At 35.4% G+C, this 27,605-nt stretch overlaps 1 protein-coding gene across 7 annotated transcripts in view; it reads right to left on the minus strand.

Moving 5' to 3' along the window:
• Nucleotides 1–27,605, minus strand: part of LOC150099696 (SHC-transforming protein 1-like) — a 238,812-nt gene that overhangs the window by 16,072 nt on the left and 195,135 nt on the right. For 6 of the 7 annotated variants that reach the window (XM_090404438.1, XM_090404442.1, XM_090404439.1 and 3 more), the window contains exons 9-10: nucleotides 9,367–9,457; nucleotides 9,085–9,177 (exon numbers count right to left, since the gene is read on the minus strand). In XM_090404438.1, the coding sequence (XP_090260564.1) occupies nucleotides 9,085–9,177; nucleotides 9,367–9,457 (184 nt within the window). The remainder of the gene's footprint in view (nucleotides 1–9,084; nucleotides 9,178–9,366; nucleotides 9,458–27,605) is intronic. The other variant, XM_090404443.1, reaches the window with a different exon arrangement.

The raw sequence follows: 27,605 nt of genomic DNA on the forward strand, positions 1-27,605 counted from the left end.
GCAGCATCTGCAGCAGGAAGAAGGTAGATACAGTATACTGTTATTAGAATTCTCACTGAAAGTTGAAGAGCAACTGCTTCTATGTTGGTGTTAAGTGGGGACTTGCTGGAAAGGGGTGTGGCTGCACACAAGTATGGCAACTCCTCAGCGGGCAGGTCCCCCCCCCATCCTTATTAGAGTCAACAAATCAAAATTGGATAGGCAATTGGGACTTAGTTGACCTAATCCTATTTTGTATTAATTTAACCACAAAACATAATGGAACAACATGAATAAATGTCATCTGCTGTGATATTGCCTGTTACGTAAGCAGAGGCACAGCTGTGTGTGTGTGTGGGGGGGGGGAAGCAGTCCATCCAGGGTGGAACTTTGAACCTTTTTGAACTTTTGCAGTTAATTCTGAAATACAGTCTCGAGAACTCATTTCCAAATATTGTAATACTACTGCAAATTTTCCTCACAATTGTTGTAAGTGTTGCTAGTTGTGAGAGGAGTTTTTCTAAATAAAATTGATTAAGAATTACCTACATTATTATGAAATAGACTTCGCCAATGTCATTGACGATTATGTTAGCAAAATCGTCAATTTTGCTTTCTTTGAGGCTTATATAGTGATCAGAATACATTTTGGAAAATTATGGAGACAACTACCGTGTTTGAGTAAACCTTTAGTTTAATATAAACCAAAATCCACACTCAATCAAATAACACAAAAATAAGAATAAAATAAAATAAAATCCACACTCAAGAAAAATAACATTTTAGAATGTTGAAATTAAAGTTTTACTTCAAAAATAAACAGTGTTTTAATTTATTTCCCCATACATCATTTTGACTTTTTGTAGTATTTTTGGTGTGTATTGAGAGGGATAGCAAACTCAGGGACTTCCCCGGCCAGCAAAAGCTCTAGCTACACCACTGTACCTAAGACAATAACACTGGACTTGGAACAGCATCCAAGAATCTCTTGCTCTCCAAAACAAAGCGATTTATACCACCAGTGGATGAAAGCAATCATGCAATTTGTGGGAAGTGAAAAAGACAAATGTAAAATGATAATGATGTAAAAATTATATACGAGGAATTAATAAATTACTGCAGAGCAACTACAGCAGAGTCTTACTACTGAATAACCAAAGAGAAATACTGGTTTCTTATTGTTAATCTAAGTAACCAAACTTACAATAACCAAAACTTGGCCAGAGTGACATGAAGACTGTATTTCAAAATAACATAAGTTTCATTATGGAAGAATTACAAAGATATTCATATCACAAAGATGTTTTAAAAAAGTTTCACCTTTTTTGAAACATCTTTCAACACAGTGAAAACCAGCTACTATAATATCACAGAATGGTAGGATATTACAGCCAATTTTAATGAGTCTATAGCTATCAACTTGTGAATACCTGAATCTGACCAGAAAGAGCATCCTAGAATATATTCAAGAAAACAAGTACACGTACTTGATTTTGATAAATCTCTTTCTATATTAGCACATATAAGATTAATCTAATTTGATCCAATACCTGTATTTTCACATTTAATCAATGAGTCAGATAATCCACAAAACATCAAGTTCAAATCAATAAATCACAGATCTAGAAAGTTTTTTACCTTTGGTATACTATGCATTAAAGATACCAAGCAATTTTATAAACTTGGTTTTAATCCTATTTCCCAAGTAAGCAAACAGCCAAGGTAAAAAAACTTTCTACATCTTTCTCTCATCCTGAGATTTTTATTTAATAAGGTCAAAGCACCTTGTGGCAATTTGTTTAGGTAAAATTTATAAGCTCTGCATTACTTCAACCTTGGCATTTTTGGGTCTAGCTCCCACTGACGAGACCTCAATAAAGGTCGAAACCAGTCTGGGTCGTGGCCTTGCCTTTAATGAATAGCATCATACATATCCGCAAGGGGATGTGCATTAGGGGAAAATACTAAGGAAAGTGATCAAAGCTTACTCCACCTTTACCACGAGTTACCTCAGACTTGAATTACTTGTCTGTTTGCTTACTTGGGAAATAGGATTAAAACCAAGTTTATAAAATTGCTTGGTATCTTTAATGCAAATCATAGAACATTCCATGTATAATTATTCTGAGCATATCCTATTGTTTTGGATGGTGGTCTATTACTACAATACCTGTGTTACATACTGAATGAAGAACATTTAAAAGGAAACGATTCATTCAGGATTTAACAAGTCAAAAAAATCAGCTGAGAGAAAAAACTTGTACTCGAGCAGAAGAAATAAAGTACTAACTTTAAATAGAAATAGAATTACCTCCATTTAGTAGATTATAATACCATGTAAAGAACTTTGTGTATGAATTCGTATTATATGAATGCATCATGTATACAATGAATGGATAAATTAGATGTAAACTGAGGGCCTGAGGCATTGGCAATCTCGGAAAGCAATGCACATTCGTTTCCCGGAAGACGCTGCTAGAGATCTCACGATGTGCCGAAATTCCCACGGACAAAGAAAGTAGCAGGCGGGAAAAGATTGCGTAAAGAAGAGGACGCACTACTGCAGCGAGTAACAGGGTGCTAAAAAGGGGGAAGTGAAGGGAGAATAAAAAGGGTTTGCACCCCTTTTTCAGGGCTTTTTTTCGCCTATTTTGCTGGATGATGATTCTATTTCTCCCATGGACCGGAAGTTCCTGATGGTGTTTCTTGGCGATAGTACGATATTGGATGGTGCGCCTTTCCCTTCGATGTCTGAATTTCTACCGGTACTAAAGCGTGAGATGTCGGCATATGTTGTCTTCGCTCCTTCGCTGAAAGTTCAGACGGAATAATATCGCGGATGTATCCTGTAGAAATGAGAATGGCCTGAAACAGATCGAAAATAGACGAGGGAAAAACGCCAGGTGCAAAGCAAAGCTTAATCTGATGACTATAGTGACCCACCACATGGACGCAGGCTTATGGAAGTATCGAGAGGTAATTCAAACAAAGGACAGTTCAGACGAACCTGGAGATCCTGCCAAGAAATGGTCAAGTACAGATTTTGTTGTATAATTACCCAATCAGAAAAAGGGAAATATCATTGTAGTGTAATAATCGAGTATGGACAGTATTTAAGAACTTTAAGTGATTATTTAGCAGTGGCTAATGTCCAGAAGACAAAGTGTCTGGAATGATTATAGATAATTGTGACTGGTTTAATGTGTAAGACTAACATAGTAGGTAGAAAATTGATTACAAGTGTATAATGTGTATGTTATGTGTGTTTAATCTCTAACTTAAAAGAAGGATTTATTGTTCATGCATTAGAGTATTAATCAGTTTGATACAGTTTGATTTAGCATGTCATTGAACTAATTGAAAGTGAGATTGGTCTAAGTGTATATGTCTTTAGATTCCAATAAATATATTTTTTTCTTCTATATCTGAGTTTTGCCTGTGATATGAATCAAAACTACCACTCATTAATCTGAACAATAGCATGGGGAATTGAAAGAAAGGTATAACATGTTGATATATATTGGTTACGACTGCAAACCAGAATTTACTTAGCTACAGTAAAGCGTTTAATTTATGAGTTTAAGTACTAAATTTATTCACCTATGTGCACCAAAAGTCTGGAAAAGTCTCCCTGAATAAGAGTCCCCTCTATTCTAAGATATTGGCTGTCGCAGCTTAAAAAAATAAATTTGTCAATATCTGAAGAGGAGACGGCCCCAGAAAGAAATTAGAGGATTTGTTTCTTTTAGCAAGGAATAACCTTTAACAGTCAGGGTAAGCATGTGAGTAAAATTAGGAATCGGCTAGAGATATAGAATTTGCTTTCCTTATAGAATGAACACATAAGAAGTGATACAGATATTAGAGTCAGGGAAATTTTGTAAGTCTTGTAGTTATTGTAGAGAGGTAAATTCAGAAAGGAAGTAAATTATTATAGGAAAAGTAACATGACATAACAAAGGTGCAGAGACGAACATATTTAACACCTGCTTAACAATAATAACAAAACTTTGGTTATGGGGAAGCAAAAAAGATATCTTCAAGCTGTACATGGAGTATATAAAGTCCAAAGTATGGTGATAAAACAATTGGCATAGTTATTAAAATGACAAATCCACTGATGCAACCATCAAATTTTCAAAAGATGTGGTTCTCAGAACAGATTTTTTTTTGACTAACCTTTAAGATAATATTTCTGTGAACATGATTATCAATGACCTGCAAGTTCACTGCTAAGCATGAACTAACATTAAAGATGCAAAATGATTAACGTAGGAAGTGAAGCCAGCTCAAAAAACCAGTCGAGTCCTTTACAAACAACACCTGACACCACTATAGTCATCAGTAATGATAGAAGGGTTACCTCATTCTTCTCTGCTATTATGCCAGAGTTGAAGGTTGTAATATTTTCTTTCAAGCAGAAATCAAGAAGAGTTTAATCGAGAAGCAAAAAATCTAGATACATCTAAGTGTTCAAAATCAGATATGGAGTATAATTATCAAATCCCTTATACACAGTCTGCCTGTTAAGTAATGAGACAATTATCATATCAAAACTAAAGAACTATATTTGGAATTGTCATTTACACAGTCAAAATAATCTACTCCAACTCCACACAATGTTTACATTTGTCTTACAGGTGTTTGAAGGCATGGTGGAAATCCTGAACGGTAACCTCCTTCAGTGTCTGGGTCACACCTCAATGCCACTGAAGAGCTTCCCCTTTCAAGGCACACTTCATCTTTAGCAAGAGGGAAAGTCTGCAGGAGCCAAATCTGGCAAACAGAGGGGAATGTTCGATCACACAGATCAATTTCAAAGCCAGAAACTGCTTCACAGGCAGCACACAGTGCGTAGGTGCACTGTGTGGCACAAACCTTGAACAAATCTTCTTGTGCAAATCTCTTTTTAAGATTAATCTGGTCATTTCCTTATCAACACCAAACTGCACGGTGAGTAGCCTAGTGGTTATTAATAGTTGTAACAGGCAACAATTTCCCTAGATTTCACTACATTTTCATTTGTCAGTGCAGAAACTGGCCGTCCACAGCATGGTTCATCCCTCAGGGACTCCTTCCACTCTTTAAACATTAAAAACCAGCAGAACACCTGTGCATGGGTCAGACAGTCATCGGTGTAAATTTTTTTTTTTTTAGGTTTTGGTACACTTCTGTATCAGTTTTCCTAATTTACAGTAAAAATTTATCACAGCTCTTTGCTCCATGACACAACTTCTGACATCGCATTCACACACTCTTACTTCAATAGCTGCCACGTGAAAACTGCTGTGTCAACCAACTTGAAAGTTTCACCTGCGATTACACATACTAGCAGTCAAAACTATAAACACATTTGTTACTTTTATTCAAAGAACTATCCTGTAAAAAAAAAAATCTCATTATTTAACAGGCACACTGTATGTACACAAGAGGAATAGGGTAGGGTACAGGAAATCATGACAATCAAGACTGTGATTATATGATCATTAATTTCCTGTCAGAATTTTTCCTTCACATTAGTATGTAACTTGTCAGTGCACTCTCATACTATCAGATCTTATATTTTGGTCTTTTAAGACACTTTAATTGCATCAATCCACTTAGATCTTGATCTTCCTCAGGGTTTTCTTTCCTGCCATCAAACACTTGTTTTGCTAATCTTTTCTCTTCCATTCTGTTTAAGTGACCATACTGCCTTAGGTTAGAAGTTTTCCTAATATCTTCAATAATAGTTTCAATTTTTAACATTATTTTTCCACTGGTGCCATCCATTCACTGTAATTTTTCTCAGATCTTCATGTCTTTGATCAACAGGTACTTCTAACACTCTTAGATCCATAAGTTAAAATTGGTTTGAAAATTGTCTTGTATTCTACTAGCTTGTTGCATTTGCCAATTTCTCTTATTCAGTTGATTTTACCCTTTCCCCCCAAACCAGCTTTGTTTATTCCATTTTCACATTTAAATTGTGCATAAATGATTGAAATGTTTCATCTTTTTTTATGAATTCTCCATTCAGGATGCAGCTGTTTTCAAAGTTCCTGCTTATTTTCATAATGTATCTTTTTATTGCTGATTTTCACATGATATTTCTTAAGCAGTTATTCAATTCAGTTAAGGAATCATGTAGACTTGTACTGCATTTATTTAGATGTTTGATATCTGGTATAATGTCACTTTCCTTTTATGTGATCCATATAGATAGATGGTAACTGTTGACAGTGTTCACCCGTGTCTTGCACTCTAATTTTTATTATTATGCGACACCTCCAAGGAGTCCAAAGACTCAATGAGGGAGGGCACCTACTCTACAACTCTCCATCTCCACCACTCAATCCACCAACTGCAACTACCATAATCATCTACACCAATACCATCTATTGTCCACCACCACTTAGTATATTCAGAGACAATCACAAACATCCATGCCCACAGTGGGATTTGAACCTGCATCGTTTTGGCTGGAGAGTGGATACGCTAACCACTTGGCCAACCAGGCCAGAACAGTAGCTCTCCATTCAGGATGCAGCTGTTCTTTAATAAGTAGCAACTAATCAATGGATTGCCACTGATTAGTTGATACTTATTAATTAGCAATCCATTAATCAATAACTGGCATTCCATTTCACTCATTCACCAAACACAAAATTTAGTCCACCCACCCCTACTAACCACACTCTTACACAACTTTCAGAGGTAATCTCTAGTTCTCTGTCATACTGAAAAATTTCTTTTGTGTCAGTCTTATAGAACCCTTGTAGTAATATAAATTTCTGCAATGTTCCCTTATATCTTCCTACAAACTAAACTTTGCAACCCAGCATCTTCAATCTATCCTCATAGGGAGAATTCCACAGACGTCACCAGCTTGATTACTCATCTCTAGATCCTCTCTAACAAGTCTTGATCCCCCAAGAAATCCAGCTGACCAAACCTATGCATGCTAATCAAGATTAAGCCAAATCATAGCCCTTAAAACAAGTGATAATAACCTCCCTATCTTTAGTTATGTGTGTTTTCATAATCCAAAGTCCCTAGCCTCAATTTTCTGCAATCCAAGTAACATTAGTATTTAAACATTTCACTTTAAAGTGCATAACTTTACATTCTGCAACATAAGGGTCAAAGCTGGATAACTGGAAGGAGACTCCATGTAGCCTTTTAAGTTAGTAGGTGTTTACCTGCATACAAATGAGGATGGATTGGCAATTTGGGATTTAGCCAACAAAATTGTTTTTCCTTTCTTTTAGCTTCTTTTCTTTCTTTTTAGAGGACCAACAAAATTGTATTCTTATTGGCTTAAACCATAATGCAAAATGATGGTACAACAACAGTATTTCATATCAGATGGGATGTCACCCCGGTTAAATAGTTGCAGGCTTCTTCTGTCTCTTATTCTACCAAATGCTCAATGTTTCTTCAATGAAGCCCACACTTATGTAATTCTTCATCAACTTCATTAAAATATCCACCTCCAATTGTATTTTTTTAAAATGAACTATGCTTATAAATATTTCCTTTGTGTTGTTTCATATATACATTTATCATTTGCCCAGCTGTTATATTTTTTAGTAGAACCATTAAGTAATTACTAAAAAAAAAGGACAACTTCAGCCACATTTCTTATTGTTTCAGCAATAAATTTTATAAGTTCTGCATGCTACTTATCAAAGACCTATTGCTTGAGAACACTAATGCCCAGTCTGTATGTATAATCCAACAGCTTTTACATGTTTTAAATGGTTTGTTTTTAGCAATATGATAAGCTAAATTGAAAACAACAGTCATTTGATGAAATATTTCTCTACCCATCTTTTTTTTATATATAGTGCAATCTATTTTTTCTGAAACCAACAAGGTACTCAAACTTTTGTTGCACTTAATCTGTTGAGCAGACTGCATGATATTTGAAAGTTTTCTTTCAAATGATGCATGAAGTTAATTAATTTGTTTAGAGTGAGCACCATCAATCAATTGATAAATTGATCAGGATTAATACTATGCAATGCCTAGCCTAGTCAGAATAGTCATATTTTAATCAAATAATTATGAACCAACTGACTCAAAAAGATTATTTTTTGATGATTTAACTTTACTTATGTAAGATGTAAGACAAGAACCATCAGGGAAGCAACTTAAATCTCTGTATGGTTAATAACTGTGTCTTGTCAGTTTTTATCTCCAAAAAAAATTATATTTGTCTGGATTCCTCTTTCTTGCTTACCTTAATGCCATTCTTAATGCTTAAAATTATTTTAATTTTTATTATTTTTAAAAATTATTTAAAATATTAAAATATTTAGATTCAAGTTTGCCAACCAAATGATGTGAATGTAGATATACAAGTATAAATATTAAACACAAAAAGCACAGTTTACTACTTTTGTCATTGCATAACACTATACAATAACAAAAATAGTTGAGCACTTGCTACCAGACACTATGATACCAGTGTAGTTCTTCTAACTCTCCATAATGAAAGAATGCACTGGAGGCCAGAATAATATTTGTCTTGTTATTAAAGCTGGTATATTTATCATTGTCATTCTTTGCCATTTTGAGAGTATTTCCAAAACTTCAGTGAAAGGCAACAATATTTTATTATGCTAATATGCAGTTACTTGTCAGCTGGACATCTACTAACAGGAAAATGACCACTGCTAAGCACTGACCATTATAAATCTGAAAAGCTATCTCTGTGTTTAACATTAACAATGAAGTGGTCCAATTTCATTAAGCAGGATTGCATTAATATACCCAAAATTTAGAAAGACATATCTTAGGCCACCTATATATTTAGGACTTTAGTTCTTTCTTTTCAAATATGAATTACTTCCACTAGGAAATTGACTATGTTTTGTGTTAGGTGTTTTCATGCTCAGAAGATGCTTGCTTGGATCCAGTGAAATATCAATACTGATTATGTTCTTATGTGTGGTGTTGTCAGTTAATATCATTAAACAGGTGTATTGAATGGCCTATGAAGTATCATTCAATATACTGTCATTCAATTCAATAAAATACCAAATCAAATGTAACTGTATAGATAGCAAGTCCACATACATTAACATTTATTATGAATTAATATAATTAATTTATACTTACGCATATCAAAAGGATCTTTTGTTAGATGGTCTTTATTATTTTTTTCTACTTTACTTTCCTCCACTGTTACACATATACTGCTGTTTACGTATTCTTTAAAATACAAGAGAGGGGAAAACTTCTTTTAATAAAGTAAACTGTATGCTGACAATAAGTTGAATTTTATTTAATTAGAAACTAGAAAATAATTAGAAAATATGAAAATGACAGAAAATAAATAAGTATTTTTAAATGGGCTTTGCTTTAGAACAATTTTATAATTCATAAATAGCATAAGATTACCTGGTTCTGATTTCTTCTGACTAGCACAAGATGACATTTCACTATTTAAATCTATAAGATTACTTGCAGTTGGATTGATATTAGGTTGCTGCTGAAAATTTCATAATAAATAGCAATGTTTAAAATTCATAATAACACAGCTACAAAAAAGAATTCAAAAAAAAGTTAAAAGAAAGAGGTTTGATATTGATTAATCTACTATCACTACTGAAAAATCATAAGACATCACAGAAATGAGATCCTTTGTAATTCATACACACACAGTTGACTCTTGAAGAACGTGGGTTTGAACTGTGCGGATCGATTCCGACAATTTGAAAAAAACTCTCAGACAAATTGCTCAGAAATATTGAAAAAAATTAAGAAAAAGTTACGTATGTCATGTTATTATAATCTATTTTATCATTTACATAAAATATGCACAAATCTATTGTAAAAAGTTAAAATCTATCAAAACTTACACTTACAGACCATACATGGCACTATTCGCAGTTGAGAGAAATGTCGGCAAATGTAAAGATGCAGTATTAAATCATAACTGCAAAAAATTAACTGTTATTAATTAATTAGCATAAAATAAAAATTTTGTGATTCATTCAATAGAGTACAGGCTAGGCTACCACAAAGCAATCGGATCCATACTCTAGGCTACCATAAAGCAATCATACTGCTGCTGCTTCGTTATCAATTCATGAACCATTATACCTGTAAATAAATATGAATTTCTTTTTCACATTATCTTTTCATTTTTGATGTCTAGTATTAGTAATACTAATAGCATTTGCAGTGTTTTGTATTATATAAGACAATATTGATGTAGGTACTGACAGAGAGATGATTCATCTTCTAAACAGATGACAAACTTAAGGTGTTGAGAAATACAGTACAGTACATGTATTTTCACTTCCTTATGATTTTCTTGAATAACATTTTCCTTTTTCTATGTTACTTTATTATGAGAATATAGTATTTAATACATACATATCATACAAGATATGTGTTAATCGACTGTTTATGTTATCAATAAGGCTTCCAGTCAACAATAGGCTATTAGTAGTTAAGGTTTTGGGGAGTAAAAAGTTATATGCAGATTTTTGAACAACGCAGGGGATCTGCGCTCCTAACCCCCACTTGTTCAAGGGTCAACTGTGTGTGTGTGTAAATAATTAAATAACTAGACTAGTCATGAAAAATAAATAGTTATGCACACAAAATGTTTATATTAAAACTGTCTATTTAAACAAACTCAAAGCTATATATCTGGATGAATTTGTGATTATCAACCTGGCAAAATCATGATAAAATGATAAACAATGGGAAAGAATATCAAAGTAAAAATAAAAAAAAAAAATGCTTAAAAAAAGGGGGAAAAAAGTTTCTTGTAGAAAAGGAACTGGAGACTTAATTATATTAAAATGCAAACTTCAAATTCCAATGTCAAACAATAAGTTATGCCCTGTTCATAGGCTAGTGCTGATGCTTACAGAAACAGTTGGTTTTAAATTTTCTATTTCAAATTTTCTTTTGGATAAGATCACTGATATGAGATTTTACAGGTTCACTAACCAAAGATTGCAAAGGAATCTGATTCCTTTCCCCACCACAGTTCCAGAAGATTAGAAAAATTGAATATTAATGATTAATCAATAAAGCTTCAAAGAATAGATATCAAAATGACTTTTTTTTTTACTTTTCCAATATAAAACAGACAATATTCATATAAACGGAGCATAGGCAGTATATAACAGATGGATCATGTGGATCGAGGATTTTGGATTTAATTATCTCATCAGAGGATGTTACTGTAAGTGAGGTATTGAGTCTCCCTCTAGTTGATGTGAGTGACCATGAAGTGATATGAAATTTGTGTTATATCTTCATCCAATGTTAATATTCAGGTGCAACATAGAAATATGGAATACAAGAGAGGCAGTCAATGACTATGAAAAACACGTTAATTGCATTATTGTTAGACCTTCATGTGTTAAAAGATTCGATGTGACACATTCAATTGAGAAACAGGATGTGCATAATAACATAATCCGTGCTATGCTTCTTAATTTCATTCACTACCCCTCCCCTTTTATTTTGTGACTCCTACTCAGAAGTTTTAAACTTATAATGCATTAGTATGTTGGTGAGCTAATGATTTTTTTTATATTAATCCCCTCCCCACTCTCTTTATTGTGTATATTTTAAATATTTTACATAATATGAACCAATCAGGGAAATTATTCAAGCCAGTTTAGGCCTCCAATAAGTGGGGCTGTGGTCTCTCACCAGGCAACCAAGGGTTCAAATCCTGTGTAGACAGGATTCGAACCCTCAGCTTTTGGGTTAATGAGCAGATATGCTAAACATGCAGCTAACCAGGCTGGCAATCCTGTTCACTTTCTTGGCCAACCAACTTATTCACTTAATCTCTCATCTATTCCATCCCTTATTAGGCAAAACATCCTACACATTTACATGTCATGTAAAATTTGCTATTCATCTGCTTGCTTACCATATCTTCATACCACTTATATGGAAAACACCTTTCTGAATTCTCTTTAACCAACTTTTTCAATACCTTAACCACCACCAATCCTGAGTTGCTAACATCTATAATTTTCAGTCTCTGTCATGGATCCTCCTTTATGTGACAGAAGTATCTTGTCCTTTATTCCACTTAGGAACCTGCAGTGCTGAGACAAACACTGGTTAGAGGCATTTGCATTTCTCTTTCACTTGCTCTTAACAGAGGCTGATACCCTCATCTAATCCAATGGCCGTATTCACAATGAGATTTCTTAATATGGTAAATACCTCTAGTCCCCTACTTATATTCTTGCTTTAGTTCCTGTCACATCAGTCATTTCATTCTCTCCATCTAAATGAAAAATACTCACATAGCGATCACTCAGTAATTCAACTATTTCTTCTGATGATAACTGGCTTACCATTAGAACTTGAAGTTATTTTTCTGTAATCATTCTTCCTTTTACTTGCCATATAGCAAAAGAACTTATTGGGATTTCCTCCACTCTGCTAAATTCTTATTAAATTACTCAAGGAATTTACAACGTACAAATGATATAAATTAAAATTAAACTTTAATCTATATTCCAATATTTTGGCAACGTGACGTTGCCATTTTCAGAGGAACTTAAAATAAACACACATGCACGCAGGCACTACACACAGTAAATGAGGACGAAGCAGGAAGCTTTGTCCTCATTTACTGTGTGGATGCTTCTTGTTATTTTAAGTTCCTGTGAAAATGGCAATGTGACGTTGCCAAAATAGTGGAATAAAGATTAAAGTTTAATTTTAATTTATATCATTTGTACGTTGTAAATTCCTCAAGTAATTTCATAAGCATGTATAACCAACGTCTAAGCCTTTCTACGAGAATCTGCTAAATTCCTCTCATAATTTGAACTGTCCATCAGCTTGCTGAGCAAATTTCTCTTTTACCATATGCTAACTTTCTGGTGCAAGTGATCTATATCTCCCTTTTGTACTTGCCCCCAGACTTTCTATATAGCTTGTATTTGATAGCCTCAAATGTGCTTCCTTCCAACTCTACTTTCCTGCTAAACTCTTGTTGGCTGCAACTGTTACCAAAAGCTATTTCTCTCTCTCTCTCTGTCCCATCTTATTTTATACTTCCTAAAAATACACTATCCTTTATATTCTAATCCCATTACCTATATATTGTGTCTGTCAACTAAGTCTCAATAGTGCTCATCTCTAATCCAGAGAATTTTAATAATAGGGTGTAACACCCTTTGGTAACTCGTATAGGTAAATATGACTTCTCCATTACTTCCACCTTAGTATCACCACCTCTGGGTCTGGCTTCCATTGATGAGACCTCAATAAAGGTCGAAACCGGTCTAGGTAGTGATCCTTCCCTTAATGCATAGCATTATGCATGTCCGCAAGTAGAAATGCTTTGCATTATGGGATACTGAGGCAAGTGATGAGAACTTATACCACCTTTACCACGAGTTTCCCCAGTCCTGAAAGTACTTCAGGTGCAAACTTTGTTTGCTCACACATAAAGGATAAAAACCAAATATATAATTGGTGCTTATGATTTTTGGCCAACTCAAGTAACCAATACCAAATACTCCTAACTCTTGTTCCTAATGCTTGGTATTAGTATATTACAACATCTCCTTTGGTTTTCTCTTGTACTCAGGTATTCTTACATCTTTTAATAAATTCCCCATTCAGATTTGAAACAAACAATAATTAGCATTTTTTAATTTTTTTCATTCTCACACTCTCAAACCCAGATCCACTAGCACTCCCCAAATTGTTCATTGCACTTCCATTACTTTTCCAAACAAAAATTTTTAGAGCAGGCAATGTCACTAACAGTTCAGTGTATGAAGATCACAGAAACATATTTTTAGGATATCCTCCACACTTGATAGATGAATCACCATGCAGTATTTTCTTCTTAACTCTTCCTCTTCTTTTTGTTCTCTTGCTTCTCCTTCTTTCTCTTATATGAAGATAAAAAAAAAAAAAATGAACATGAATTGGAGTTCAACCTGAAATGATATAAGAACAAGTGAGTTCAGGTAATGAATTAAGCACATAATTTTTTATTTTATTTTCATCTAATGTAACAGATGGAATACACTGTCTCCTTGTCTTGTGCCTAGTAACATGCGACTCCTTGTGTGCAATGAATCTTTTGTAGCAACAGAGGATCTTTACTTGGGCCAAATACATGCTATTATTTCTATTCTAGTAAAAACAGCTATGCCTATCCAACCCCTCTCGGAACTGCAAGGGTTAACAATGAACAAATAGATTTCAGGTTGCTATGGAGGTATATAATATAATGCAAATCTTCGCATAAAAAAAATCTTCCAGGAAGTAACTTCCATAGGCAGAATACAAAGAGATTGACTTGCCAATCTGTTACAGAAAGCATATGTAGCTGTCCTATTTATCTCAAAACCTCTCTGCTGGACCAACTTAATATTAATTACACATAGGTAATCCATTAGACTTCAGTGTGTGTTTGTAAAGAAAAATTTGAATTTTGATGGAATTCATATTCTACTATTCACTATTCATATCATTAGCTTATCTTCACTCAATGTATTTAAACTTGTGTCAAAGTTGTTTTAAATTTGCAGTTATTAAAACCAACAGACTAAATTATTTTATCAATAAAAAAACAATTTCTAATTATATTTATAAAAAACACTTAAAATTGACATTAGACTTTTTGTTAACTAAATTATTAACCAAACGCTTCTTTCAGTCAGGTGGTATGTCATGATGGTACAACATGACAAAATTTCATGCTGGGTGGAGTGTTGCCCAGTTAAACAAGGCCCCTGTTGTTTTAGCCAGGGAGAACAGCAAAAAACTGGAACTAATTTGAAACCACACCCCAACTCAACATCACCAGAGTTAAAGATCAGTACTATCAACATAAGAAGCCTGAATGGCAAAGAAATGGAGCTAGCTGAGGAATTTGATAGGTACCAGATTGACATAATAGGGGTGACTGAAACAAAAAAGACAAAAACTGATGAGATCTTTCTGAGCAATAAATACAAAATGTTATATTCAGGCAATGACAATCAAGGAAAAGAAGGAGTAGCCATAGTCTTCTTTCACTACACGTTATTCCCACTTCCTATGTAGGGTCCGCGTGTTACTTAGATGTGACTTCTTGTTAGTACTACTCCCAACCGATCTGCTGCCCAGCCTGCCGCTGGGGGGGAGAGTATATTTTTGATTGTAGCAGCGTATGTTCACTGGGGCCGGTTTGCTTGCTTGCGGGATGAAAAACGCCAGATATGGCGGAAAAAACCCTACTGCCCAAGACTGGCTAACTTGACTATGGCTGAGGAAGATCCTTAAGTTCCTAACGTCTTTGATGGGAATCAAACCTAGGACACTCCTTCCCCAAGCATATGGTTGCAAAGCGTAAAGCCACTAGGCTAACTGCACAGACAAGGAGTAGTCATAGCATTCAACACTAAATACAAGGCTAATTTTCTTGAATGACAGGCAGTCTCAAGTAGAGTGATGTGGGCAAATATGAGAATGGGGAACTGGACAATGAGACTCATTTGTGCCTATGGTCCAACAGAAGGTTCTACTAAGGTAGAAGTGGAGGAATATTTTGATGCTTTAGAAAAAGCAACTGACATAATGAAAAAAGGAAAAGTTGGTCCTTGCAGGGGATCTAAATACCAGAGTAGGAAATGATTGTCAGACATACAAAAATATTTTGAGAAAATTTGGAGAAAAGAGCAAAGCTATTAATAATGGTAAATACCTGTTGGATTTCTGCTCAGGACATAAACTGGTTATTACTAACACCATATTCCAACATAAAAATGTGCACAAATTCACTTGAAGAGAAGATGCAAGGAATAAGAAAAGTCACTGACTGTGTTATTGTTGATAGTGATATTTTCTCTCTGGTGCAGGTAACTAGAGTGTACAGAGGATTTGAAATTGGCAGTGATCACCATTTAGTCTTGAGCAAGATAAAATTGAATTTCACATTGAAAAGAAGAACATGTAAGAAAGTTTTGAAGCAAATAAAAGTTGAGCAGCTCTCAGATGTGAACTGTAGACTAAAATACACAAATATTATTGAAGAAAAAATGAAAGAGTTTGAGAACAGCAACCAAACCTTAGAGATTCAGTGGCAAGCTTTGAAGAAAACACTCATTGATTCAGCCAGAGAGGCATGTGGTGTGGTTGTCCACAAGGATAGAAAAATCAGAACTCCATGGTGGACACAGGAAGTTAAAGAGGCAGTGAAGGAAAAGAAGAAAGGATATCAAAAATTCCTGGCAAATAAGTTAGCTTGTGCTCTAATAGAAAATACAGAGACAAATGTAAGAAAGCTAAACAGTGTGCAAAACTAGCTAAACAAGTCATGGGAGAACTTTGGCAAGAACATAGAAAACAAATATCAAGAAGGTGGCAAGATATTCTGGAGGTTGTTGAAGAAGCTTAGAAATGGAGGAAAGAGTGCTGTAAAAGGAGTTAGAGATGACAAAGGTGACATGAAAACGGGAGAAAAAGATATCCTTGAAGTATGGAGTAATTACTTCAAAAAATTGCTAAATGAAACAAGCAGTGATAGCACAGTGGTAAAAAACACTCAACAGGCATATAGTCGGGAATATATATCCATACTTGAAGTAGAAAAAGCCATCAAAGGCAGCAGGAGTAGATGATATTCGATCAGAAATGCTGAAGTATGGTGGTATAAAAGTATTACAGTGGCTGCAGTGCATAGTTCAGAAAGCCCAGACTGAGGGACGAATTCCCAATGATTGGAGTAGAGCTCTCATAGAACCCATATATAAAAAGGGAAATAAAACTGAATGTGAGAATTACATATGTATTTCCCTACTGAGTGTTCCTGGCAAGATCTATGCAAGTATACTTGAGAAACAGTTGAGAAGAATTGTGGAAGAAAAGCTTGGTGAAGAACAAACAGCATTCAGGATAAATAGAGGCTGTTAGGATCATATCTTCACTTTACAACAAATAGTTGAGAAAGCATGGGAATATAACAAAGATCTATATTTAAGTTTTATTGATCTGGGAAAGGCATATGAAAAGGTTCCAAGAGAGAAGCTATTCAATACGCTACAGTTATATGGTGTCAATGGTGCATTACATCAAGCAATACTTAGTCTTTATTTGAGTTGTAAGTCAGCAGTTAAAATTGAAGGAAGTACAGGAAGATGGTATAATGTTAAATCTGGTGTCAGACAAGGATGTACATTATCCCCTCTGTTATTCACTATCTATATGGATCACATTATGAAGGAGAGTGGTATTAAACATGATATCAAAATTGGAGATGTTAATGTCAGCTCTTCACTTTATGCGGACGATGTTATACTTCTAAATAAATCCACTACAAGTCTACAAGATTCTAATGCATTTTTGAAAATTATGGAGACAACTACCATGTTTGAATAAAAACTTTAGTTTAATATAACTACAATCTAGATTCGACATTTCGACCTTTATGTCAAGGTCATCTTCTGGAGCATACAACTATACACAGAAAACAAGCTATACTACAATCAAACTGGTTTGTTAAAGACACTGACCAACCGCTACAATAATTGTTGGCCTGACCTCTGGTGAGACAAAAAAAATAAATAAAAATAAATAAATAAATAAATAAAAAACAAATAAATAAAAAAAAAATTAAAAAAAAATTATACATCAACGCTAGAGTCCCATTATTAGTGTTGTCTGCTATATGCATATATTAACATCATTCCAGCCAGTTGGTATGGAATGGTTTCTAATATTAGCTAAGGATTGGCTGGAGTCCTGACTTATGCTGGATCTTTCATATTAGGTAGGCTGAATGTGTGCCATCCAGATCCTTGGAATTTTTATGCCATCTTTGTTGTTGATATTTGGGCGATTTATCAGGATTTCGCAGGATTCCTTGAATTTTCTTTCGTACCAGGTTTTTGTGCGGTGTAAGGAGCAGGTGCTTTTCCAGTTGATTTGGTGTAAGGTGTTGAGTGCGTGGTCTGAGAGACCTGCTTCACCATAATGGTTATATTTAATGTATCTAATGTGTTCTTTTCTTGTGTATAGGGATTGTCCGTCCTGTTTCACCAATGTACAGTAAGTTACAGGTGCAGCGGATGCAATAGACTCCAGGATGTGCTAATGAGAGGAGAGGATCCTTAAAGGAGTTGAATATGGTTTTAAGTTTAGTGGGTGGTTTAAAGGTGGCATTGAGGTTATAATGTTGTAGGATTCTGTTGATTTTTTCTGATAACCCTTTAATGCATGGGATGGCTATGGTTTTACTGTAATCTAGATTCGTTTTTGTTGTAGTTTTATAGAGTATTTTATTAACAGTATTTTTGTTATAGCCATTATTTATGAATGTGTCACTAATGATTTTTAGTTCTTGTTTCAGGGCTTGCTGGTTAGAGCAAATAGTTGTGGCTCTGTTTTTAAGGGTGTTAATGACTCCATATTTTTTGTGATGGGTGGTGGTATGAATTACCATGTATGTATTGGCCAGTTATTTATTTTTTATTTTTATTTATTTATTTTTTTCTCACCAGAGGTCAGGCCAACAATTGTTGTAGCGGCTGGTCAGTGTCTTTAACAAACCAGTTTGATTGTAGTATAGCTTGTTTCCTGTGTATAGTTCTATGCTCCAGAAGATGACCTTGATGTAAAGGTCAAAACGTCGAATCTAGAGTTTAGTTATATTAAACTAAGGTTTTTATTCAAACACAGTAGTTGTCTCCATAATTTTCAAAAATGCATTCGGATCACCGTGTAAGCCTAAAAGAAAGGCTACAAGATTCTCTGACTAAATTGAATAACTGTTGTAATAGATATGGTATGAAGGTCAGCAATAAAAAGACAAAGACAATGAAAATAGTCAGAATCGTTGAAAATGTCAGCTGCGTTGTGAACGGAGAATGTGTGGAACAAGTAAACATTTCAGCTACTTAGGCACGATTTTTAGTGAAGATGGTAAATTAAATATGGAAGTGGACAACAGAATCAACAAAGCTGGTATGGTAAGAAGTCAAATGAATAAATTCATATGGAATAAAAGAGAAATTAGTCAGAACATTAAATTAGCTGTATACAAAACAGTGTTCAAATCAGTTTTAACTTATGGATCTAAGAGCTGGGTCAGAAGTAAAACACTTGACCAAAGACTAGAGACCGCAGATATGAGAGTCCTGAGAAAGATTAGAGGCATAAACAGATGGAATCAATAGCAATATCATATTAAAACAGAGGATATTAGGAAAGAACTTGACATTGTCAGCATCCAGGAATGTGTTAGCAGAGCTAATCTCAGGTGGTATGGTCACTTAAATAGAATGGGCCAGGAAAGATTAGCAAAACAAGTGTTCTCTGCCAGGTTGGCAGGAAACGACCCAGAGGAAGACCAAGATATAGGTGGATTGATATTGTACAAAGTGCCTTAGATGATAGAAATATAAGATCTGATAATGTTGAAGTCCTGACAAGTAACAGACTGATTTGGAGGAAAATTGTAGATAGGAAGTTAGTAATGATGTAAATTTTTCATGTAGTACTATCATATCCTGTACATCCCTTGAGGTACATGGCAGGAATTTGATGATGATGATTCTTTCGGTCAGCTATAAGCTACAACTGATGCACACAGATTTGAGGATAAAAAAGCTGACTTGTAGGAATTCCTAAAAAAAAATTCAGTTGTGAGCAAATGCTTCCTACATTTTGCCAACATGCCTACATAATCAGAAACAAAGACTAACATTCACAGAAAACAGCCCAAGTATAATAAAAAGCATAAAACTGAAAGAAAAAGAAAAATGGAGGGATTTAACACAGACCACATCATAAAATTTAAGTAGGTATTTAACTATGTATTGGCTATGGCTGCCAGTACAGTAATGAAGGTATGAATCGCCTGTGACAAGTGTCTAATTTGTGCCTCCCCCAACACAAAAATGACGAAAATTTTGAAAAATTTAAATGTAACAAGTTAAATTTTTACTAAATTCAATATGTTAAATACTTATTATTAACCCCATCAAAATGAGTTGCAGTGTGTTGCAGAATTTGTGTGTCTAAAGCAGTGTATTGCCAAAATTTAAAAATACAATATAAAATAGCAGACTTTTATATCTATTTATTTATTTTTAACATTTTTTACGTTTTGTGTCCCCTAAGCTAGGTTGCGCCCATGGCGAGCGCCTCTTTCGCCACGCCCTCGTTACGGCACCGATGGCTGCTGCTGCCATTTAAAAATATAGCAAAAAGATTTGCAAAATTTGCAATGAGTTTCAATTTTTTTTTGTTGTTGCTGTTCAGGTTTGGAAAGGCATCACAATCTGCTTTAAAAGATTTGTCCCAATATGCTTGGTATGCAGAGCTTTTCTTCTGTGACAATTTTGCAGTCTACAGAGATTTCATAGTATGAATTCTGATTTATTACATCAATAAACTTGATTTTTTTTTGACAAACTGCTTTAAATTACACAATCTGAAGCATGAATATGGCACTTGGATGAATGGCATTGCATGAATATGGCACTTGGACCACTTGACTACCAAATTGGCATTTCTCCCCCCCCTCTGGAGAAGTAAAGGAAAGCAATCGTAATGACTGATTTAAATGTGCATTGAACGGATCGTTAGTCCAAGCTTTTTTTTCAATTTTTGAGATAAGAGAAAGCAATTTGTGGTCTGAGGGAGGAGGAGTCTCATTTGTAAATTTTGTTTCTAAACTTAAACCAAAACATCTTCGTTGAGAATATTCTTTCAAATATAAAACCTGCATAAAAGCCAACTCTGCATTTCTAAAGAAAACATGAGATGCTTCATAATATTCCTAGATGATCATCATATGGCATTCAAAAATTTCTCAAGCTGATGTATTTGATTTAAAACCAAATTCCACAGTATTATAAGAGATACAATAAGATACAGACAGAAATCACTTGCCACTGAAATTAATATTCTGGGTACCAATTTGAATGACTGCAGTATTAAGTTTAATAGGAATCAAAGAAATTATAATGTAATGTATACTATGTAAAGGCATAAAATTAAAATATGAAATGAAAATAAATACTTATGAAAATTCAGCAACAGCAAATCAGCTTCCCTTGAGAGAATGGAGACTACATGGTTAATCAAAAAATGCTTAAAAATATCTTTAATCTATTGCTTTACCTGCTAATTTATCTTTATTGTCACTGTCAATCCTTATATTAAATGATACAAATAAAATAAAATAATCAATTAAATAGTATCACCCAGATGCTACATTTAAACCAATTCCTAACACACTGTTTTGTTCTAACACACATCATTTCCATTCCATTTTCCAATAAAGTGGGAAAGTTACTGAATTTATGCAATGAATCCTACTTCAGACAGATTGAGAAATCCATTCTGGATATATCAGTTTTATTCAAATAGTAAAACAGAACTCGTATGGAATTTCTGCAGGTCACAGAACACTTTACAAAAAGAGCATCATAGAAATTACTATTATTACGGGCAACTCCAGGGAGTCATTAGACTCATCGAGGGAGGCCCCAAATCATATTCATCACAACTATTCGACATTCATACAGTATCTATCATACCTCGCCTTAAACTCATTCACTGTCACAGCATCCACCACAGACTCAGGGAGTGCATTCCACTCATTCACTACTCTAAAAGTAAAGAACCCAGCTCTAACACCTTTACTAACCACACTTTTTCCCAGTTTCCATGGATGTCCCCTAGTCCTCCCACAACCAGCCCTGTTTTCAAAAATATCTTCTGAATTAATTTCATAGAAACCCTTCAGTAATTTGAATGTCTCAATCATATCTCCCCTCCTCCGCCTATCAACCAATTTTTGCAACCCACAAATCCTCAACCTGTTCTCATACGGTTCATTCCACAGACCTGCTATCATCTTGGTCACTCGCCTCTGGATCCTCTCCACCTCCTCCCTATCAAGAAGAAACCTAGGTGACCAAATCTGAGCACAGTAGTCGAGATGAGGTCTTATCAAGGCTCGATACAGAGGAACAATAACCTGCTTGTATCTGCTTGTCAACGTAGTCTTCAGCAACCAAGTGATTTGTTGAGCTGATTTGGCCACTTTTGCAATGTGTCCCCTAAATTTAAATTCCTTATCCACCAACACTCCTAAATCTCGTGCCTCATCAATTTCCTGGAGCACGGTTCCACCAATGCAGTAAACTGCCTCCAATCTTTTCACCCCAAAATGCATAACCTTACATTTTGCCACATTAAATTGACATCCATTCTCCCTAGCCCAAACCTCCAATCTATCCAAATCATCCTGCAAAATTTTGACGTCATCTACATTCACTATTGCCCTACCCAACTTCGCATCATCCGCAAACAAATGAACTCTTCCTCTCAGATCCTTTCCTATACCATTTATGAACAAATTAAACAGCAGTGGTCCAAGAACAGATCCTTGTGGCACACCACTAGTCACAGGCCGTCTTGTGGACTCTACTCCTGAGTAAACCACTCTCTGATATCTCTCCGTCAACCACCCTCCTATCCATCTCACCAACCCTACGTCCATTCCCATATGCTGCAATTTACTGATTAGAATTCCATGTGGTATCCTGTCAAAGGCCTTAGCAAGGTCCAGTAGAATCACTGTAAACCCATTACCCTTATCCAGTTCAGCCGTCACTGTGTTATAATACGTGAGCAAGTTACTGAGGCATGACCTACCCTTCACAAAACCATGCTGTCCCCGATACAGTATCCCATTTTCTTCTATCCAATCTTCTATTTTCCTCTTGACTATTTTCTCTAAGACCTTGATAATGATTCCTGATATGCTAATCGGTCAGTAATTTACAACAGCAGTCTTGGAACCACCTTTGTGCAGTGGAACTATTTTCCCCTCTTTCCACCCCCTTGGGACTGACCCAGTCCTGAGGCTCAAATTAAACAAAATGGTCAAGGGCACTGACAATTCTTTGGCCGCTTCACGTACAACACGAGCTGGTATACCATCCAATCCCACAGATGTATTGACATTGAGGTTCTGTAATAGACTAGTTACCTCTACTTCATTCATCACAACTCCAGTATAAGCTGTTGGTTCTTCCATTTCTGCAAAGTCACCACCTGGATGATATACTCTTGCAAAGTGCTCGCTCAGTAATTCCACAACATCGACTGATTCGGTTACCTCCCTATCCTCAGCATTTTTTAAGATCATTCTACCATGAGCATTTTTCCTTTTACTTGCAACATATTGAAAAAACTGTTTGGGATTCTCTTTAGCCTGCGTGGCCAATTTCCTTTCGTAATCTGCTTTTGCTTTTCTTACCACCCTTGTTACCATCCTGGCCTGAGCTTTATACTGTTCCTGCACCTGATGGTCACCCTTCTCCTTAAATTCCCTCCACAATTGTTTCTTTTTTTGCAGCTCAAGCTTAATAGTGTTATTCATCCATTTAACCCCTACTTGATTTATTATTCGGACTCTTGGTATACAGTCAACCATTGCCTCCTGCAAACAGTTCTTAACCACCTCCCATGCACTATCAACATCTAGCCCTTGCAGTTTTACATGCCATGGCATTGAGCCAAGCACACACCTAAGCTTGTCATACTTACCAGCCCGGTAATTCCACAGGTACCCTGTCTTAATTGTAAAATCGACTCCTTTAGCCACCTCCCAAGTCATGACCTTATGGTCACTCTCACCAATTGGTGGCAACATGGTCATGTTCGTTACAGCTACATTCTCAGTTGCAATTACTAGGTCTAGCACTCTCTGCCCCCTGGCCAATACATGTTGCCGTAGATAGTTGTCCCTTAATAATTGCATAAAATCCAATTCCTTCTTCCCATGTGCCCTCTCCTCTTTCCAGTCAATGTTACCATAATTGAAATCACCCATAATAATTACCCTCCTTCCACTCATTTCTTCTATTTGCTTATGCATACTATTCCCACCATTATTTCAACGCACATGCAAGTACTCCTCATGGAACTAAAATGGAAACTAAGAAATGGAACTAAAAAAAAACAACTCTCAGGAATTCATTCAAGTTTTCCTACACTCTCTAGATGGTGAAAAAGAATGGCTGTCAACAGTCTTCTCCAAGTTTTAAACATAAAGTTCATTGATTCTTATAAGCACATGGTGTAAAGACGTGTGTCAACTGTGTCTTTGTTCACTGCGGCATTGTAAAATGGTGTCAACTGCACCTTTGTTACAACGTTTCTTATTCTTATCTTGTAGTGTATGGCTGTATGGCTTAATTCCTCAATCTTTTCTTAGTATCACTTTAACCTTACGATTCCTACAAATGGTGACGCTGCTGGTGAATAAGCCTATTGCCTATTCACGGGTACAGATAACTATCTCCAACGCTAACAGAAAACAGGAAAATTTATTTGATTGATGATTGCACCACCTGAATTCTAGACATAGAGCATCGAAGGTATGTTATAGCACCTGTAGGATATAGCTAAAATTTTATCATGGAATTAATTGACAGTCGTGGCAATTCTCCAAATTCTAAACAAACAGGTTCGAACTTTTGTGAGGCAGTGCATTGTACAAAGATCAGGCAACAAGTCTCTATTAAACAATCAAAACAATCAATAAATTAAAATTTATTTTAACTTAAAGTAAATCTTTACACCAGTATACACTTTTCATCCAACTATTTTCATAACCTTAACATTAATATCAAATTCTATCTAACAATATTGAACTTCCCAATATAGTGAGGAGACTCTCATATTCTATAATTCTGGCAGTCACTATCCTTACTTCTGCTATGCTATCATTACAATATCAACTTTGCTACCCACGACATTCTCATTTAGCCTACTAACATTATGTCCAGTGGACTCGCAATCAATCTTCCGCAGTTAATTATTAATACAAAGATTTCAGAAAGAAAATATTCGGGGTCCCATGTCTTCGGACAGGGATCCGAAAGTAGGTGAATAAAAGGTGTTGGCCGGAAGACTGAGTATCAGCTATCCATAGGTCATCAGTCGGTTATCTGTCAGATGTAAGCCATCAAGGATGCGACTTCAGGAGAAGTCATATCAGTGGCCTGAAATAAAGATGAAAGGAACCAATCCGCCAGGCAAAGCATTAATCTGATGTCAAACCTTCGTTGGGAGCTGTTGTACGGAGAGAGGAAATTTTCGAGTGGGAAGGAATTGCTCCATTAGTTCAACGCACATGCAAGTACTCCTTAAGTCGATAATCTTCGCCTGACATGCCACGAGGACAGCATCCCAGAAGCTGTCAGTAAATCTATCGCCGCCGTAAGAAGAGAGAAAACCTGGTACGGGAGGAAAAGATCAGGAATCCGATCCTAAGCCAGGGATTGAGAATACGCAGTGGGTAACAGCCCTAAAGTGATTTCGATTTTTTTTCTTCAATTTTGTGAATTATAGGAGAACTTTAATAGGGAACTGTTAAGATTAAACTGCTGAATTTGAGCAAAGTTAATGGTTGGATTTTAAATGCTAAACAAGTAATAGAAGATTGTGTGCGTAACAGTCAGAGAGTAACTGTTTGTTAATGGTGCATCTTGCCTAGAGTATTATCTTACTATCAGAGGGATCGAACTTTTATGTGTAATGATATTCTTGTGTGTATAACAATTAAGGAACAACAGTTTGTTAATAGTATAATTGCTTAGAATAGAAACTTGATATTGGAAAGGAGTGGTTATTTATGTGACATGATTTTCATGAATTGAAAGGGCATTTTAACGTAATTATTTTATGTAAAGTTAAACTAAGCAAATTTTTCTTTAATGGAATAATAGTGTAAATTGTTTTATGGTAAATAAATGTGTTGTTTAAATGTTAATAGAGTGTTGCCTGATATTTAATTTTTTGATGCACTGTTCCGAAAAAAAAAAATATTAGAGCCTATTAGCGGGAACCCAGGAGAAAGGATAGTAAAGGATAGATAGCAGACCATGACTGCAGATATTAATTAATCAGGGATAATTTGAATGTAATGAGAAAATTACTGGATGCACTTAACACTTATTACTAGAAAACGGACATCAGTGGTGCAGATATCAAATAAATTTTCTGGTGTTCAAGGAATAAGAAGGCAAATGCAGAAGGCAGTATAGCTTAAAGAGACATTAAAGAGATAAACAGAGATATAAGGAAAATAATATGATATATAAAAGGAGATAAGATAACCCCCCCCCCCCCGTTTACAATACTATGTGGGGGGGGTGCAACATGGATTTATGAAGGTTTTGTTCCTCAGTAACTTGCTCACCTTTTATAATAAAGTGACAGCTGAGTTGGATAAAGTTAATGACTGCTGGACTTTGCAAAGGCTTTTGACAGGATGCCACATGAAATTCTAATCAATAAATTGCAGCATATGGGGATGAGCATAAAGTTGAAGTGGATAAGAGGGTGATTGATGGAGAGAAAGGAGAGTAGTTTATTAAGGAGTAGAGTCCAGAAGAAGGCTTGTGATTAGTGGCATGCCACAGGGCTCTGTTCATCAAAATGTTAAAATTTTGATGGATAATTTAAATATATTAAGACATCAAATTACTGAAGTTTTTTTTTTTTTTTTTTACAAGATTAATACAGAGAAAATTTTTCAGAGAGATAAAGGGTACATCCTTGGAAATTGAGTAAGAGTGTAATTAGCAGAGGTGTGAGGGCTAGATTTTGTAGAGTGGCGAATGAGTGCAAATCGAAGTGTGATAGATATTGCACGAATGTTAGATAGTGCTTGGCATAATATTTAGAGCTTCTCTTAATGGAGTTGCCAATATAATAATAAAAGTTGATCTCTGGGTGCCCTGATAGATAAGATAGGGCATCTGATGTTTCATTTTTGCTTTCCCACTTCACAGACTAATAGGGCTTCAATAGTGAATCTGTTTCTGGGATAGGCCAACGTTCCTGTAACAGTGATTCAGCAAATCAGACCATAATTGATGAACAATGATCCTTCTCACCAATGGGCTTTCTTTTTCCTCCTCCATTTTCAAGTGCAGGAGCAGCAGCACATCTTCGCCGAAAGAATTAGGCTGACTCACGGCATCCTGCATTCGGTACACAAAGCAAGTTCCTTTGTTTCCTATACATCGCGAAACCTTTCACCTTAGGATATCCTCTCTAGGACCGCCCATTTCTCCATGGGTTGAGTACTGACTACTCCAAACTGACCTGCAGACTGCAGCTAGATGACAACAACAGAGAGAGAGCCCTTGCCCTTCAGGCCTCCTATATACTGTTTTCGGGAGTTCCATGTTTCAGGGTTAAGAGACCCCCAAATATCCTGCGACCACGCTGACGCCAGCGGTCTTGACCTTCAACTAAGGCAGGAATCTTCCTTACTTGAATGACCTTCAGCGCTATAGTTAGCTTTTAGGTTCCAGACATAATCCTTTTTAATCCCTTTTACTGAAGTTAAACTTATTTCAATACTAGACTATTTTTTTTACAATATTAATTTGATAAGCATACATAAGGTGCACAACTTGAATATTTATACTAATTAATAATTTTAGGAACAAATCTGCATTATTCTTTGTGCCAGATACCCCTATGGGTTTACAATTAGTATGGCAATGTGTAGTTTTACTATATTTACACATTTTTACAACCTCTGTAAAAATCGATGCTTGAAATTTAAAAATTTCTATTCCATTGAATTTTACAATGGCTCCCTAATG

Source organism: Typopeltis vanoorti, chromosome 14 (genome assembly GCF_054136105.1).
Source record: "Typopeltis vanoorti isolate ZY-2024b chromosome 14, IOZ_Tvanoo_1.0, whole genome shotgun sequence".
NCBI lineage: Eukaryota > Metazoa > Arthropoda > Arachnida > Uropygi > Thelyphonidae > Typopeltis > Typopeltis vanoorti.